The sequence below is a fragment of the Centrocercus urophasianus genome, unplaced genomic scaffold (assembly GCF_019232065.1).
Source record: "Centrocercus urophasianus isolate 14NV4802_14NV808 unplaced genomic scaffold, USGS_Curo_1.0 seq_17, whole genome shotgun sequence".
In the NCBI taxonomy this organism is placed as follows: domain Eukaryota; kingdom Metazoa; phylum Chordata; class Aves; order Galliformes; family Phasianidae; genus Centrocercus; species Centrocercus urophasianus.
The window spans coordinates 27,912,457-27,927,175 of record NW_024884722.1 but is presented as its reverse complement, the minus strand read 5'-3'; the positions used below and the strand labels follow the sequence as shown (position 1 = coordinate 27,927,175).

Here is a 14,719-nt window from a genome sequence, read left to right as displayed (position 1 = left end):
CCAACAACAACAAAGCGAATCAGTATTGCTTTCTTCGGGACCTTTCCATCTAAGCAAACGGGACAGTGATGAACTTCAGTATGTTAGTTAAAGAGAGAGCCCCACCTATGCCCGGGAAGGCGTTCTGACATAGTAGCGTGCTTGTACGTGTGCATCTTTCAGCTGCTTGCATTGCACTGCCCTCTGCTGTTGACAGGAGCAAAAGGCAGCCTGCTATCTGCATTCAAGGAGGAAAGGCAAGAACAAGTTTTTGCTATCAAGAGAGGTTACAATACGAGTTCACGTTTGAACTGATCAGAATAGGCAAAGGAGGCAAACAGGAGTATATTTTCCATGAGACTTCCCAGCAAGTGTATAGTTTTGCTTGTTATCCACCTGTTACCTATACATTTACAATTAAAATGACACAACTGTTGTCCTTTTCATCAGTAAAACTGCAAGTGCTTTACCAGGAAAAGGCATACTGTTTGGACATGGTTGCCTTGTAGACAACTAAAAATGTCTGCTAAGTCATTTGCAACTTGCACCTGATGCAGTTAGCAATGTAGTGACACTTGCTGTTGCTTGCAGCAACATTTGAAAAGCCCTTGTGTAAGGTTTATCCTCAGGTACATTTCTGACTCCCCTCCTTGCACTTAGTTTCTTGTTTAGTTTGACCTCAAATAGTTGCATCCCAGGACAAGACTGGAAAACATACAACACATACATGACTCAGTGGCCTGGCTGTCAGCAGTGCAAGAGACATCATACCACAGTGTGAAAATAACCTGTTATCCCCATTTCTCCGTTAGAAGAAATACGTAAATCAGATAACATTAGACAGCAGGACAATAACTGTCAAAGATAAGCCATTCAGAAATTAACGTTCACAAAGGAGCTAACAAACAAGTGCACTTTAAAGGAAACACATCGTTTTCATGTACAAAAACAGAAATGCAGTATTTTTTCAGTACTGTGCACATGCCATGAATGCCACACACAGCATTCAGCAGTTGATGCAACATGCATGCACAGCCCTTAATCTGACTTTTTTGAAATCAGGAGCTGAATGCCAACACAAAATGCACAAGAGTGTTATTAGCAAGGAGTCTGTGTATCATTAAGCTTCCCTGCACAGAATTACCAAATCTGCAACAGCTTATAAGCATATGGTTTGAACATCAGACTTCCCAGAAACACAAGTTCAGATCCTGGCAGGATCAACTCAGCCTGACAACCTTCTGCTGTAACAATACCTGCTTTTCTGCTCCATATTTTGATACATCTCTCAGAAAGGGCTCTCCCTTATGACTACAGTCTGCTGGGTTGCAATGCAACAACCCAAATCAGTTAACAGAATAGAATTTACAAGGGGCAGGGCTGAACGTGGAGTTACCTACAGCAGACTGAACAACACAGAAGCTGCTTTGCAAAAGGTGAGTAAGAACCATAATATAAAAGAAAAATCACCATGAAATTGCAGCTTTTTCTGGGTGTAAGCTTAATTTAAGTCTTTGGGACCCTCTAGGAAGCTAGGGAAGCAGGTTCCTGTTGCCCTGTGATACTGTCAGCATAATTTGCCCAGTGTGGTACTCACACTGTCACACTGTCACAACTACTGCCAGTCATCGACATTTAAGAATTCTTGCAAATAACTGCTCTGAAACCCTACTAAGATGGACACTTTCTGGGTCTGGTGGCGACAGCTCCAGTGAAGTCTATGAAATTTGGCCTCCATCTTCAAAAGCCAGCAGTGATCCCACCTTTTAGTGGGAATTGTTGTCATGCCATCAGCACAGAATCTTGATAAAGTCAAGGACTGCAATACCGGTATTCATTTTTTATGTAAGAAAACTAAGGTACCGAGACTAAAGGTAGCATGGAATGATTTGTCTAGTTGGCCAAAGTGAACAGCAATTACAACGGAGCAAAGTACTGCAAGAATTGCTGAATTTCAACATTACAACACACTGAAATTTATCAGACTGTCACCCAAGACCTCAGATGCTTATACATTTTATATGCATACACTTAGGATATCTCTAACTTGTTTACTACTACATGAACACTTAATCACTCTTCGTGCACAAAAGATGTTTAGACTGATGATCATAAGGAAATTACAGAAATTTGCCCAGGTTGATTTTCAAGGATCTTTCTAACTGTAACACCCATAATGATGTGTTAGGCCTCTTCAGAGTAAAATATGAACAATTCCTTTGATTGGAACGTACTCTCCTTAATACCTCTCCATCAGAGTGAGAGGTTCCACTGAAATCTGAACATTTCTCTGAAATTGCTACATTTCTATAAAATATTTTGGAAAATAATGTAAGCAACTGTCGGAGCATCCCATCTCCGCACTTGTTTTTACATGCTTAATGGTTCAGGGATTTCTGAGGTTTGTGATGAGGAAATGCCTCCGACAACTTGAAATGAGGCTGCGATGGACGAAGGGAAGAATTTTACTTTGATAGCTTTTAAGTTATCAGCTTTTGCTCTGCTTTGGAATAACCAAAGACTGGAATCCTTCTAAGTTAGTTTCTGCTCTGTATACGAGCAATTACTCCTGTCTTCAGCTGTATATAAAATCCCCAACTATAATCAGAATTAAGCATATAGAAGTACTCCACCTATTGTACGGGACCCGAAGACTCCACATGGCTATGGTTTCACAGAAGACAACTGGAACTAGTAACAAAAAATCTTACTGTAATTTTTCAGACTGCCTAGTTCTCATTACATACTTTAGGGACTCATATTTTCAGAGCTGCAGTACTTACATTCAACATCCTCTGCGCAGTCAGTTCTCATTTGAAAGAACAGCTGATACTTGTAACCCAGGGAAAGCAGCAACCACGTGAATCTGGTTAATATTACATGGTTCAATAATCATAGAATCATAAAATCATAGAATCACCAAGGTTGGAAAAGACCTAAAAGATCATCCAGTCCAACCGTTCACCTATTCCCAGTAGCTCCCACTAAACCATGTCCCTCAACACAACATCCAGTCTTTCCTTGAACACCCCCAGGCTCGGTGACTCCACCACCTCCCTGGGCAGTCCATTCCAGTGCCTGACCACCCTTTCTGAAAAGTAATACTTCCTCATGTCCAGCCTGAATCTCCCCTGCCGTAGCTTGAAGCCATTCCCCCTGGTCCTATCACTAATGGCACGAGAGAAGAGGCCGACCCCCAGCTCACTACAACCTCCCTTCAGGAAGTTATAGAGAGCAATGAGGTCTCCCCTGAGCCTCCTCTTCTCCAGGCTGAACATTCCCAGCTCCTTCAGCCTCTCCTCCTATGGCCTGTGTTCCAGACCCCTCACCAGCTTTGTTGCCCTCCTTTGAACACGTTCCAGGGCCTCAATATCTTTCTTGCAGTGAGGGGCCCAGAACTGGACACAGTACTCGAGGTGCTGCCTCACCAGTGCTGAATGTAGGGGAACAATCACCTCTCTGCTCCTGCTTGCAACACTGTTTCTGATGCAAGCCAGGATGCCATTGGCCTTCTTGGCCACCTGGGCACACTGTCGGCTCATGTTCAGCCGAGCATCAATCAAACCCCAGGTCCATTTCCTCTACGCAGTCCTCCAGCCACACCGCCCCAAGCCTGCTGCGTCACCTGGGGTTGTTGTAGCCGAAGTGCAGGACCCGGCATTTGGCCTTGTTGAAACTCATCCCATTGGCTTCAGCCCAGCTCTCCAGCCTGTCCAGATCCCCCTGTAGGGCCTCGCTACCCCCAGGCAGATCCACACTTCCAGCCAATTTGGTGTCATCTGCGAATTTACTGAGGGTGCACTCGATGCCCTCATCCAGGTCATCAATAAAGATATTGAAGAGGACAGGCCCCAGCACCGACCCCTGGGGAACACCACTCACGACCGGTCGCCAGCTGGATTTGACTCCATTCACCACCACTCTCTGTGCCCGGCCCTCCAGCCAGCTCCTTACCCAGCCAAGAGTGTATCCATCCAAGCCTCGGGCTGCCAGCTTCTGCAGGAGAATGCTGTGGGAGACAGTGTCAAAGGCTTTGCTGAAGTCTAGGTAGACCACATCACCAGCCTTTCCCTCATCCACCAGATGGGTCACTAGATCATAGAAGGAGATCAGGTTGGTCAAACAGGACCTGCCCTTCATGAACCCATGCTGGCTAGGCCTGATCCCCCGGTCATCCCACACATGCCTCATGATCTTCCTCAAGACAATCTGCTCCATAACCTTTCCTGGCACCGAGGTCAGGCTAACAGGCCTGTAGTTCCCCGGATCCTCCTTACGACCTTTCTTGTAAATGGGAGTCACATTGACAAGCCTCCAGTCTTCTGGCACCTCACCAGTCAATAATAATTTGTCTTGTGGTTCAGCAATATTCAAGTGTACTCATGAAAATGCCATTTCTGTACCACCAAAGGCGACAAAGATGTTGATTCTGGGTTTCAAAAGGAGGGAAGTGTCATCACCTAACACTTTCTTCTCACACGTAGCATTATGCCCAATGACAGCACAGCAGATCTGTTCCAGTGTGAGTAGAACACTGTTTTAAGGCCAAGCACATCACAGCTGTAGGGCCTACGCCTCTGGATAGGAGATGGCAGGGAAGAAAGAATGGGAGAGCCATGTGAACTCCAGCTTTTAAGTATGCTAACAACACAGTCACTGCATCAGCTATTTATCTTCTGGTGATCACACGGATAGGATCAGACGCCACTAAAATACAGTGCTGTTCATCAAGCAATGAAAAGCAGGCTAACCCAGCAGAAACAAGGGAGGAGGATCCACCAGTACATAACTAGCTTTATGGGCCTCAGATGAGGAAGGTTTATATTTTATGCTTGAACTTGGAAGCCATATGCAACATACTCAAAGTTATTATCATAAGAGATCAATTTAGTTTACACAATAAAACTACGACTTGACCATTTGCTCTCCTCAACTGTGCATTAGAATTGAAATAACATACCTTCAAAAACTAACCACATCAGTCCTTGTTCATAGCTTTTCTATGCCTTTTGTCTGTTTTTAATTGCTCTCAAGCTTTAAGTCAGAGGAAAAAAGCTGCAAGTCTGTTGAAGAAAGACAAGTTCGTGAGAAAACAATTGTAAGCTTAAAGAATCTCCCACCACTGCCACCACTCCCTTTCCATTGCATAATTCTGCACACTCAATGACAATTTAAATACATATATATATATATGTATGTATGAAGTGAACAGTCAGGAGAAATAGCGACTGATTAGAATTGACTTTTATTTTTATTCACTAGAGCAACATTGAGGAAGGAATTTTTACATACAGGGTTTTAAATCAACTTTACAAGCAAATCCCAATATACAATATTTACTCTGGTCTGGGTAAAAAAAAAAAAAAAAGAAAAAAAAAAAGAAAACCAACAAAACCAACCAAGCAGATATAGTAAGGGTACCTCTTGTTTTAGCTAGTACTGAATTTAAGATTTCATCGACACTGGAATTATACTGTTTTTTATTATGATGCTTTTATAGTTGAGTAGGCAGCTAGAAGCTTTCCCACAACAGTGACTGAATTTCCTCAATAGCGTTGTTAAGATTACTATACTGAGGCCTACCACCAGAATCATGTATTAAATCCACTCTGCTCAGAAAAAGCCACTATAACAAGATAAGAAATAGTTACGGAAGCCCAATTCAAGAACAGAATGCCATTATGAATGGCAAGAAAATGTCCACAATAAGAGGATTATGTGCTGTGCAAAAACAAATACTTCTCCCCCCCGCAACATGCAACCTACCCAATATGACATTTTAGAATAGGATGTGCATATGGTTGTGACATGCAAACAAAGTAAATCACGCAAATGGTAACCAGTTTTCCAGCATCATTACAACACATGGGCATTTGGATCAAGGATGAAGTAAATCTTACTGAGCTATGGTGCAGTCTAGTTGCTACGTCTAACTTCGACTCTCACAGCAGTGAGTCTAAAGAACCCACCTTTCTCAGAACTACATGAAAAATTCAGTGCAATTTAGGATTTTCTGGGCTTCTGTGATCATTTGCAGCAATTCTAACAGTCAGTATTGCACTTTTTTTTTTTTTTTCTCCCCAGCAAAAAGATTTGCTGGGATCATAATTTTTTCGAAGGGCTATGCTAGTCCTAAGAAAATGCTGCCTTTGGCCTAGATTGGCAAAATGAAGTGTTGGCTTCAGGGAAGCGGAAGGTAACTGGCTGCTTCAGCAGTGTTAAAACTCCACAGAAAATTTAAAGCCATTGCACAACAAAAACTCAGTACACTACATGACTATTTTCAAACATGCTAGAGTGCATATCAATTTTGTGAAAGTGATGTGAAGATATCTTGGAAACAGTAACGCTAGCAGGGAAATTAGTTTCAAACTAAAGCCACACACAGCAGGAGGCATCTAGATTATTTTAGGCACAACTCCAAGCAATAAAGCTCATTTAAAGTGCAATTCTGTTTTTTCTTTTGTGTCTATTCACTTGTTAAAACATGTAATTGCCTCTGTACACACATACTGAACAGTAGTTTTAATACTTCTGTGAATACTGCACAAAAGAATAAGACATTAAAAAATGCACTAATCTAAAAAACCAAAAATTTAAAGATATAAAATAATTTATGCATTTAGAACAATCTGCACAAGTACTGATTATATATCTGCACCTTCCATAAGGTAGATAAATTACCCGAAAATACTTACTTAATCCCATTCTACAAGCTGTACAAAAACCCTCTTACCTGTCTCCCCCCCAACTCCTATCCTTCACCGAAGTGAGCCTTCAAACTTCACTTCACTGCTACTCTTCCCCCTCGCCTATCTGCTGACAGGCTTTGCTCATACTCTGGACTTACTATACGTGCAACAGAGCCTTTCCTGGGAAAGTCAGAAGAGCTAAAATACTTTACAGGGATGTGAGGTTAGCAGCTGAATACAAACAATTCAGACTAGCATCTGTCTCATCCGTGAGCAAATCCCAGTATCTCCAGCTCAATGTCTCTCTAATCTTCAACAGAACAAAATGGAGAAGTGCTATTTATTAACATCAAAAAGTATAATCAATTTATGCCCCTTTAACAGGGAAGAAAAGCCACCGAATAATGTATTTTTGTTATTCTAAAAATAAAATGAAGAGCCACCTTCTGTATTCCAAAAAATCCTAGTAATCTCTCTGCTTCGTTCCCAAGTTTTCAGTAAAGGTGCAGTCAGATGGATGTCTGTTCTTTTAAATGTAAACATACAAACTTTAACATCACTAAACCAGACTGGTGACAATTCCAGAATAAAAAGCAACAAAATTCATGGTGAAATATCCATCAGTTGGATTAAGTGAAAAGAATTATTATTATTTTTACATAAAAACACATACAACCAAAAATAAAATCAGCCTCTCTTCAAGGAAAGTGAACATAAAAACCTTCCGCAGAAATCTATACGGACCAGAAAACAAACTGGGAACCTGACCATTCCCTTGGCAGTTTTTCAACTCTTGAGTAACAAAGTCAGCTGCCAGGAGCTCATTTGGGAGATATTCAAAAAATCATTATCAAAAGCACACGTTTACACTGAAGGCCATCTAATTCTATGCTCCGCAAGAAAAAACTTTTTTTTTTTTTTTTTTTTTTTTCTCCTGGAGAGTATTTGTAACAGCCATCTTGAGTTGCATCTATTTTCATCTTGTATCAACTACAGCACTTACTGTTACTCATTCCTTTTAGGTTACATTATCCTCAACATAGCCCCTTCAATTACTAGGAAGTCCTGTAGGCCTCTTACTTCAGATTCTTAGAAGCAGTTCTGGAATGTAAGCCACCCCTAACTCCTTCCTCCTCCAAACCTCTCATTTTTCTATACTTTGACCGTTTGAAGAATTTACAGCACGATGAATCCAAACCTTTGGGGGACACTCATTATGTAGCAAGAAATTCAAATTGCATGCATTTTCTTCATTTACCCATCCAACCAAGGTATCCATAAGGATATCCTGAGTTGAAGGGCTGATGTAACACAACGTAATTGTGGAAAATATTTATGAAATGTCTATGCCCATTCACTTCATTTTCTCAAAGAAAATACTGCAATATGCCAATGTCCTAAGGCCAAAGCCTAGAACAAACTTTTACTGTATTTCATTTTTCTGTCATCATATGCTGTACACAAACAGATTTTAAGTGAACTGTAACAGCCTTCTGCTGCTTATCTTAAAAACAACTCAAGAATAGAAAAAAAAAAACCAACCCCAAAACATTAACATCTACTATTCAGTGAAGGGAAAGAGGAGAATAGCAGATGGGACATCACATTAAGTTTCCAGAACACGTGACTGGATATGCATATATTCAACTCACAGCTCATGTGTTATGGTCCCACAGTTGCACCATGATGGGCACATTTCCACATCACTTTAAAAAAAAATAACAAAAAAAAAAAAACTTACCCTATAAAGCCGAAGAATGTTGATTTTTCTGTTTTATTTCCCCCCAAATGCTCCTTGCCAGTTATCATGCACTTCTTGAATAATTACAGAAAAAAAATTTTACAGAAAAACTCCCAAAACAAAATGCACATCTATGAAAAACTCTTAGAGTACCAGCTCTCGATAAGGACAAATAAATTGGGTTAATTTATTATTATTTAAAAATAGTTGCTTTTTCAATACAAGTTTTATTACGTAAAATAGTTTCAAATCCTTACACATATGGCAAAATTTGTGCAAACGTTTCAAGTCAGGTACTTCAGAGTCTTTCAATATTAAACAGAAATCAATAAATACAAACAGTACAATAAAAGTTAAAATATATCCATTAAAATGCATGTTGTGCAACCTCAACATAGGTGTTATGGACCCCTAATTCCCCTGGGCTCCTTACTTACCAATTCATAAGAGCCTGCATTGCAAGGTTTTGCACAAATATCCTTAGCACTACATTTTGAGAATCTACCCAGTGATGTGTCTATTACACAATAAAAACATACCACAATATCTTAACAAATGATGCTGTTTAAGAGAGAAGATCCATTTCACCATGTGAAACCTGTTGTCTGTGAAGAGTGAAAACCAGATAAATAAAGAACAGAGCAACTTCAGATTACAGCAAAAACAACACAAACCACTCAACCCATCCGATTAAATAACATTAAATATGTCAGTCTTCAGATAATGATAAATACGAGGATTTTTGCATAGGCCTCTGAAATACAGAGTCAGAATTATGGCCAATAAAACATCTGCTAATAATTCTAACTTTCTACCACTCTAACCTAACGAGTCCTCAGAACCAAGTAGTTAAACTGAATAAGAACCAAGAAGTTTAACTGAATAGTAATTTCATTGTCTAATTACTCAAGTTAACAGAGGTAAGATATCATTTCTGCCCTCCTGGAATACATAGTGCAGCATTCTGGTATTCACGGCCACCAGGCTTCAGTACTGAGATCACTGTGCAATACAATTAATACAGAATTACAATATAATTTAACACTCTCAAGAACTGCTGCACAGCTCGTAACGTGAGCTTCAGAACAAAAAAACAGAATATGCAAACACTAAAGGAAAACGCTCTTTTTGCTATTCACTCAGGCTGTAGATGAAACAGCCTCAATGGCCGTCAATACAGAGGAAGCAATTTAACTTATGACATCACCCAATGAGACGTAGGTATGTCCTCAATGTGTCTTTGGCTTAGGGAGGCGGGAAAGCCGACTAGAGGGCAAACTGTCCCCAGAATGCAAAGCGGTGTTCTGTGTTTGCACATTTTCCTTTCTCTGCACTTGTGGCTTTGGGATGTTAGTTTTCAGACTGGTGCTTTGAGGCTCTTGAGACACCGACGTGGATTTCTGACTGCTCACTTGCTTAGATTTAACAAAGGATATAGTTGGAGGGCGAAGTTTGGACGCTTTCTGACTCTGTTTACCCTTCAGGTCCTCTGGACCAGACGTTGGCTGTTGAGTCGAACTACTTGATGGTAGAAGCTCAGGTTCCTTGGAAGCAGAGGAATGATTTGCAGACCTTGCGAGTACGGCCATTGTAGGAGGCACTAAAGCAGTTGGGGGCTTTGCAATTCTTGAAGTCTTTGGCCGAGAAGCCTGGTACATGAACGAGGATTGACCTTTCACAGCTACCTCAGTCCGCACCTCTCTAGCATCAATTCGTGTAGAGGTCTGAAGACGAGAACATGATAGTAACATACCTTTTTTATCACTAGCCACCTCCCCAGGATCTTCAGTATATTTATTTTTCACATTTTCCAAATGCAATGTATTCTCATCTTTTATGCTTAATTGTGTGTTCACTGAAGTGTTTACATTATTCAGGCTATTTCTCAGAGATATATTTGCAGCATTTTGATTCTGATGATTGCCATTTTCATGCACACCATGTTTAGAATATTCACTGGGGGCCTCGATATGTGGCATTTTTATTAGTTTTCCCTGGACGAGGTCTGTGGAACTGGGAAGGCTGCTGGAAGGCTGTAGTACTTGAGGCTGTAAAAAGAAAAGAATGCAGTAATATGTTAGGCAAAGAAAGCACCAGATAACGCTCTGAACCCCAAGTATGCTAACTGGATGCTTGGTAACAGCTGTATATCTTTTATAAAAGTAAAACATTTTACTTCGGTAAAATAGGATGGTTTATGGGACATGAACAAATGTGATTTGTAACTTAGGTGGAAAAAGTTAAACCAGTACTGGAATACACAACAATAATGACAAAAAAAAAAAAAAGTGTAAAGTAAGAGACATAAAAAGATTTGGTTGATGGTTTTACCTTAAGTCTGCAGGACATCCTAACAACAACACAAAAATACTGTTTAAATTCTGATTTGAAATCCTTAAACAAATGCAACAGCTATCAGACTATCCATCTTCTAGCTTCTGTACACTGTGTACTCAAATTAGCTACCCCAAAGCTTCCATCATTGCTACATACTGTACACACAGGAACAGAGCTTATATAAAATATATTCATTTGCATTAAGGTTTCCCTGTACTGGACAGTGGTTTACTTCTGATTCCTTCACATGCAGAACAGTAAGCAGAAACAACAAATCCAGTGAAGTCCAGAGAGTTATACTACATAGCTATAAACATGAGGAAGGTGTCCCTTTACAGTTCTCACTCAGTTTTCTGACACTGCATCTTTCTTTCCTCATGAATAGAGATAAGCCGCTTTGCTGGGTGAAATCCGGGACAGGGAGAGGACGGCCCAAGGGCAGCAGAAGTTCACAAAATACCACTGCTGGGGACTAAGCCAGCACAAAGGAGGGGAAGTAAACGAATTTACAGCACATTTTCTTTGCATAACTGATGCCAGAAAATTGGATACAGGTATGCTATAATTAGGTTACAGAATAGATGCAGCAAACTGCTTGATCTTGAAGTGAATTCAGATGGGCTGGTATAGAAATGATCTTCAACAAAATAGTATAACAAAGTATATGTTAAGCTAGAGATCACATAGTGCTACGCTAATAACCAAAGAGAGAAAAATAACACAACAAAGACGTTGTATTTTGCCAGAAGAGACATTTTAGTACTGGACAAGAAAATTGCCAGTACTTCTTCTGGATCAGAAAGTGAAGTCCAAAAAGGACAGGTCATTTTTATGGATAACAGCAGTGCTTCAATTTCAATTAAGGTGTAAGGTAAATAGCAGGTTTAGAATAGCAGTTGGAAGCAAGGTTTAAGCTTGCTTCCAACTACCAAGTGTCAAGAAAACACCTGTGGAGGGCAAATTACTGTGAGAATTCGGAGTTTCTTCATCAGGCTCTGAAACATATGAATAAGCAGGTTTTGTCTCCACCAAATAGATACACCACAGCTCTCCTATTACTTCACAGTCTTGCTGCATATCCTTCTTCCTCTGTCTACCTCAGATTCCCATCTGACTATGTAGAGAAAATGTTATGCACAGGGTAAGCTCTGGGGATCTACAATTCAGTCAGTATACCTCCTGATACCTTTCATCCATAATAAATAACCATGCTAATATTCACCAGCAGTGCCTGTGAATGAGAGAAGCTCGCTCAGGTGGCTGGCAGGGCCTTTTCCCTTGTATATCAATTGGCTTTAGCTACAGTCTGCTGCAGCCTCCACACACTGCATGAACCCTGCTGTGTCTCCCTGTCCAGTGCGAATCCGACACACTTCTCTCTCACACTTCTTCCACCTTTGGCTATGAACTGCATTGTGGCTACTGCGATTGCTGCACTGGTAGCGGTTAGGAGACAGAAGCACAAAAATCAGAAAAAAAAGGGGAGAAAAAGAAAAATTATAGCTATTCCATGTCTGAAGTGACCTCACTGTCTGAACCACTGAGAAATTCTGCAGCACATTCAAACCTGACAACTCTGTCCATGGCAGTGTGTTGAAACTACATGATCTCTGAGGTCCCTTCCAACCTGAGCTGCTCCGTGATTCTACAATTCTATCATTTGTATGTTTTCTTTGTTCCTTCCTGTAAAAAGACCTTAACATGTGTACAAACACAAACTAAACCTTAAACCTGCACACAGGTCTTGGGAGAATTACTGAAGCCTGCAATGCATGGCAAACCCCAAAACCAATTAGAACTTAAACTATACTTTTTAACAAGCTTCAAGTTTGGGTGATTTTCTCATCTTCTTTATAAAGGAACTCAACTGCAACAAGCTAGTCCTATCCATGAAATTTGCTGAAACTACCTGAATCCTGACTAAATTACAGTGTGTATGCACATAGTCAACATGTTTAATGCATTTGCTTACAAGTAAAATACAGTCAGCATAACAGAAGCAACATTTGTCCTAAGGGATTTGAGTACAACTATCTCTTCAGGCACTCTCTTGAATTATTATTCTCAGCTTCAAAATGTGAAACATTATTCATTCAGTCTTTTTGTTCTTTTCAGGTTTAGCAGAGACTATAATGATATCAATGCACGCTAAAATTCTATAATGTTTCTAAAACAAGAGCACATTCCAGGATTCTTTAGATTTTCATCTTTCATCTTGTAATATTTCTACTGCAAACAGAATCCTCAGTCATCATAATGAGAAAAATTAATGGTAATGAAATACTGAGGTGCTTTAATCTAATTCCAATTTGCTAGCCACCTTTTTCCACTTAAAATACACCAGTCCTTGTAAGAAAAGGCAACACCTAAGTTGGACCAGTGACATCAATACGTGAAGTGAGAAACATGTTGAACAGTCTAGAATGAATGTACTTTTCCATAACAACCTATTTTTTCTGAGTGCTGTCAAATGCAAAACCATCCTTCTTAATCAACCAATCTTACAGGAAGTACTAAAACAAGAAGTAATTCTAAATTCTAAAAGTTACAGCTTTGTTAAAGAAATCCTACAGATATTAATGCTGTTTTTCAGAGTTTCTGTAATGGGTTACAGAAATTATTATCCTTCCAGCTTATGAGATGTTAGCCAAACTGGCTTATTGTTTTGAGAGGACATCTACAAAAACAAAATTGCTAAAAACGTGCACAGAAATCAAAGCAAAGCACATATTATTACTGTACAAATACTTAAATAACTGATTTTCTCATCTAATGAAGAAAAAAAAAAAGTTTATAGCAAGTAATATTATGTCGAGTTCAAATATGTACACAACACCAAAACCTTTCCTTTCTCGTGGAAAGGGCTTCTAAATGCCAGTCTTAAAAAATGCAAATTTTTCCTGACACTACAAATCCTAACTTAGAAACTAATTATGCTAGTTATACTAATCAGAAAAAAATTAACTTGCTGAAAAAGAAAGTTAATAGAAACAACAGAGAAACAAGCTTTTGATAATGCTGTTATTTCAAGGTTTTTAACAGTAGAATAGGTATTATTTAGAGTTTTTAATTTGGACTATTTTGCATTAATGCTTTATGTAGAAAAATAGCCAAATACATCCTTCCCTTGTTACCTTTCATAATCTGAAAGGGTACAAGCAACATAGGATCCGTGAGGTTCATAATTCAAACAGAAGACAGGTACGAGCCCAAAATTACAAAGATGGCACTAAAGATATTATATCATTTTTGCAAAGTTTTTTTTAAATACTGCACTATTTCCTAACTTGGTATTTCCACTTACTCAAAGTCTGGTCAGTTACCAGAAATACAGATTATCTCAAGTTGTTACACATCTAAGATGGCAATGAAAGTAGAAAACCACTTCCAAAACACGCAAGTTCTTGTTCATGAGGTTTTAACACATCATGACTAAGCTATTAATCTAAAAGCCAGTAGAACGCTGCTTGGTGAAATCTGCCACAAGGAGGAAGAATTAAAAGATAACAAAGCATTTCCCCTCCTATGAATAATACTTCAGTTCATAGAACTCCTAAAAATTTGTCACCTATCTTGCTTTAAAAGACAGTATTTCAAGGAGATGGACCACGACTTGGTGGAGACTGTCATGCTAAGATTTCTTCTTTTGTCCAAAGAAAAAAATATCCAGGGAGACAAAACCACCTACATTCCTTTCTGATGTTCCTGGAATGTAAAGTTTGATGCTCAAACTCATTTCTAGTACCACGTAACTGAGGACAGTAAGTTCTCCTCAGAAAGTACAGCAGACAAAATGCTTTGTGAACACACTGCAAGACGAAGAAACGGAATTTTCTGTAGTGGCAAAAGCTTCAACTGCTTGGATATATTGATGCACCAATCAAGATCATTCAATTGGAGTTCCTATCACATCAGCCTCGGGGATTTTTCCTTGTTTCTCTGATCATCTATTGAAAAATGCCAACAACAT

General features: G+C 39.5%; 1 protein-coding gene across 3 annotated transcripts in view; it reads right to left on the bottom strand.

Moving 5' to 3' along the window:
• Positions 1-5,208: 5,208 nt before the first annotated feature.
• CCSER2 (coiled-coil serine rich protein 2) overlaps positions 5,209-14,719 on the bottom strand; it is a 70,898-nt gene continuing 61,387 nt past the window's right edge. For 2 of the 3 annotated variants that reach the window (XM_042818163.1, XM_042818164.1), the window contains exon 10: positions 5,209-10,460. In XM_042818163.1, coding sequence (XP_042674097.1) covers positions 9,642-10,460 — 819 coding nt within the window. In that variant the 3' untranslated portion in view covers positions 5,209-9,641. The remainder of the gene's footprint in view (positions 10,461-14,719) is intronic. The other variant, XM_042818165.1, reaches the window with a different exon arrangement.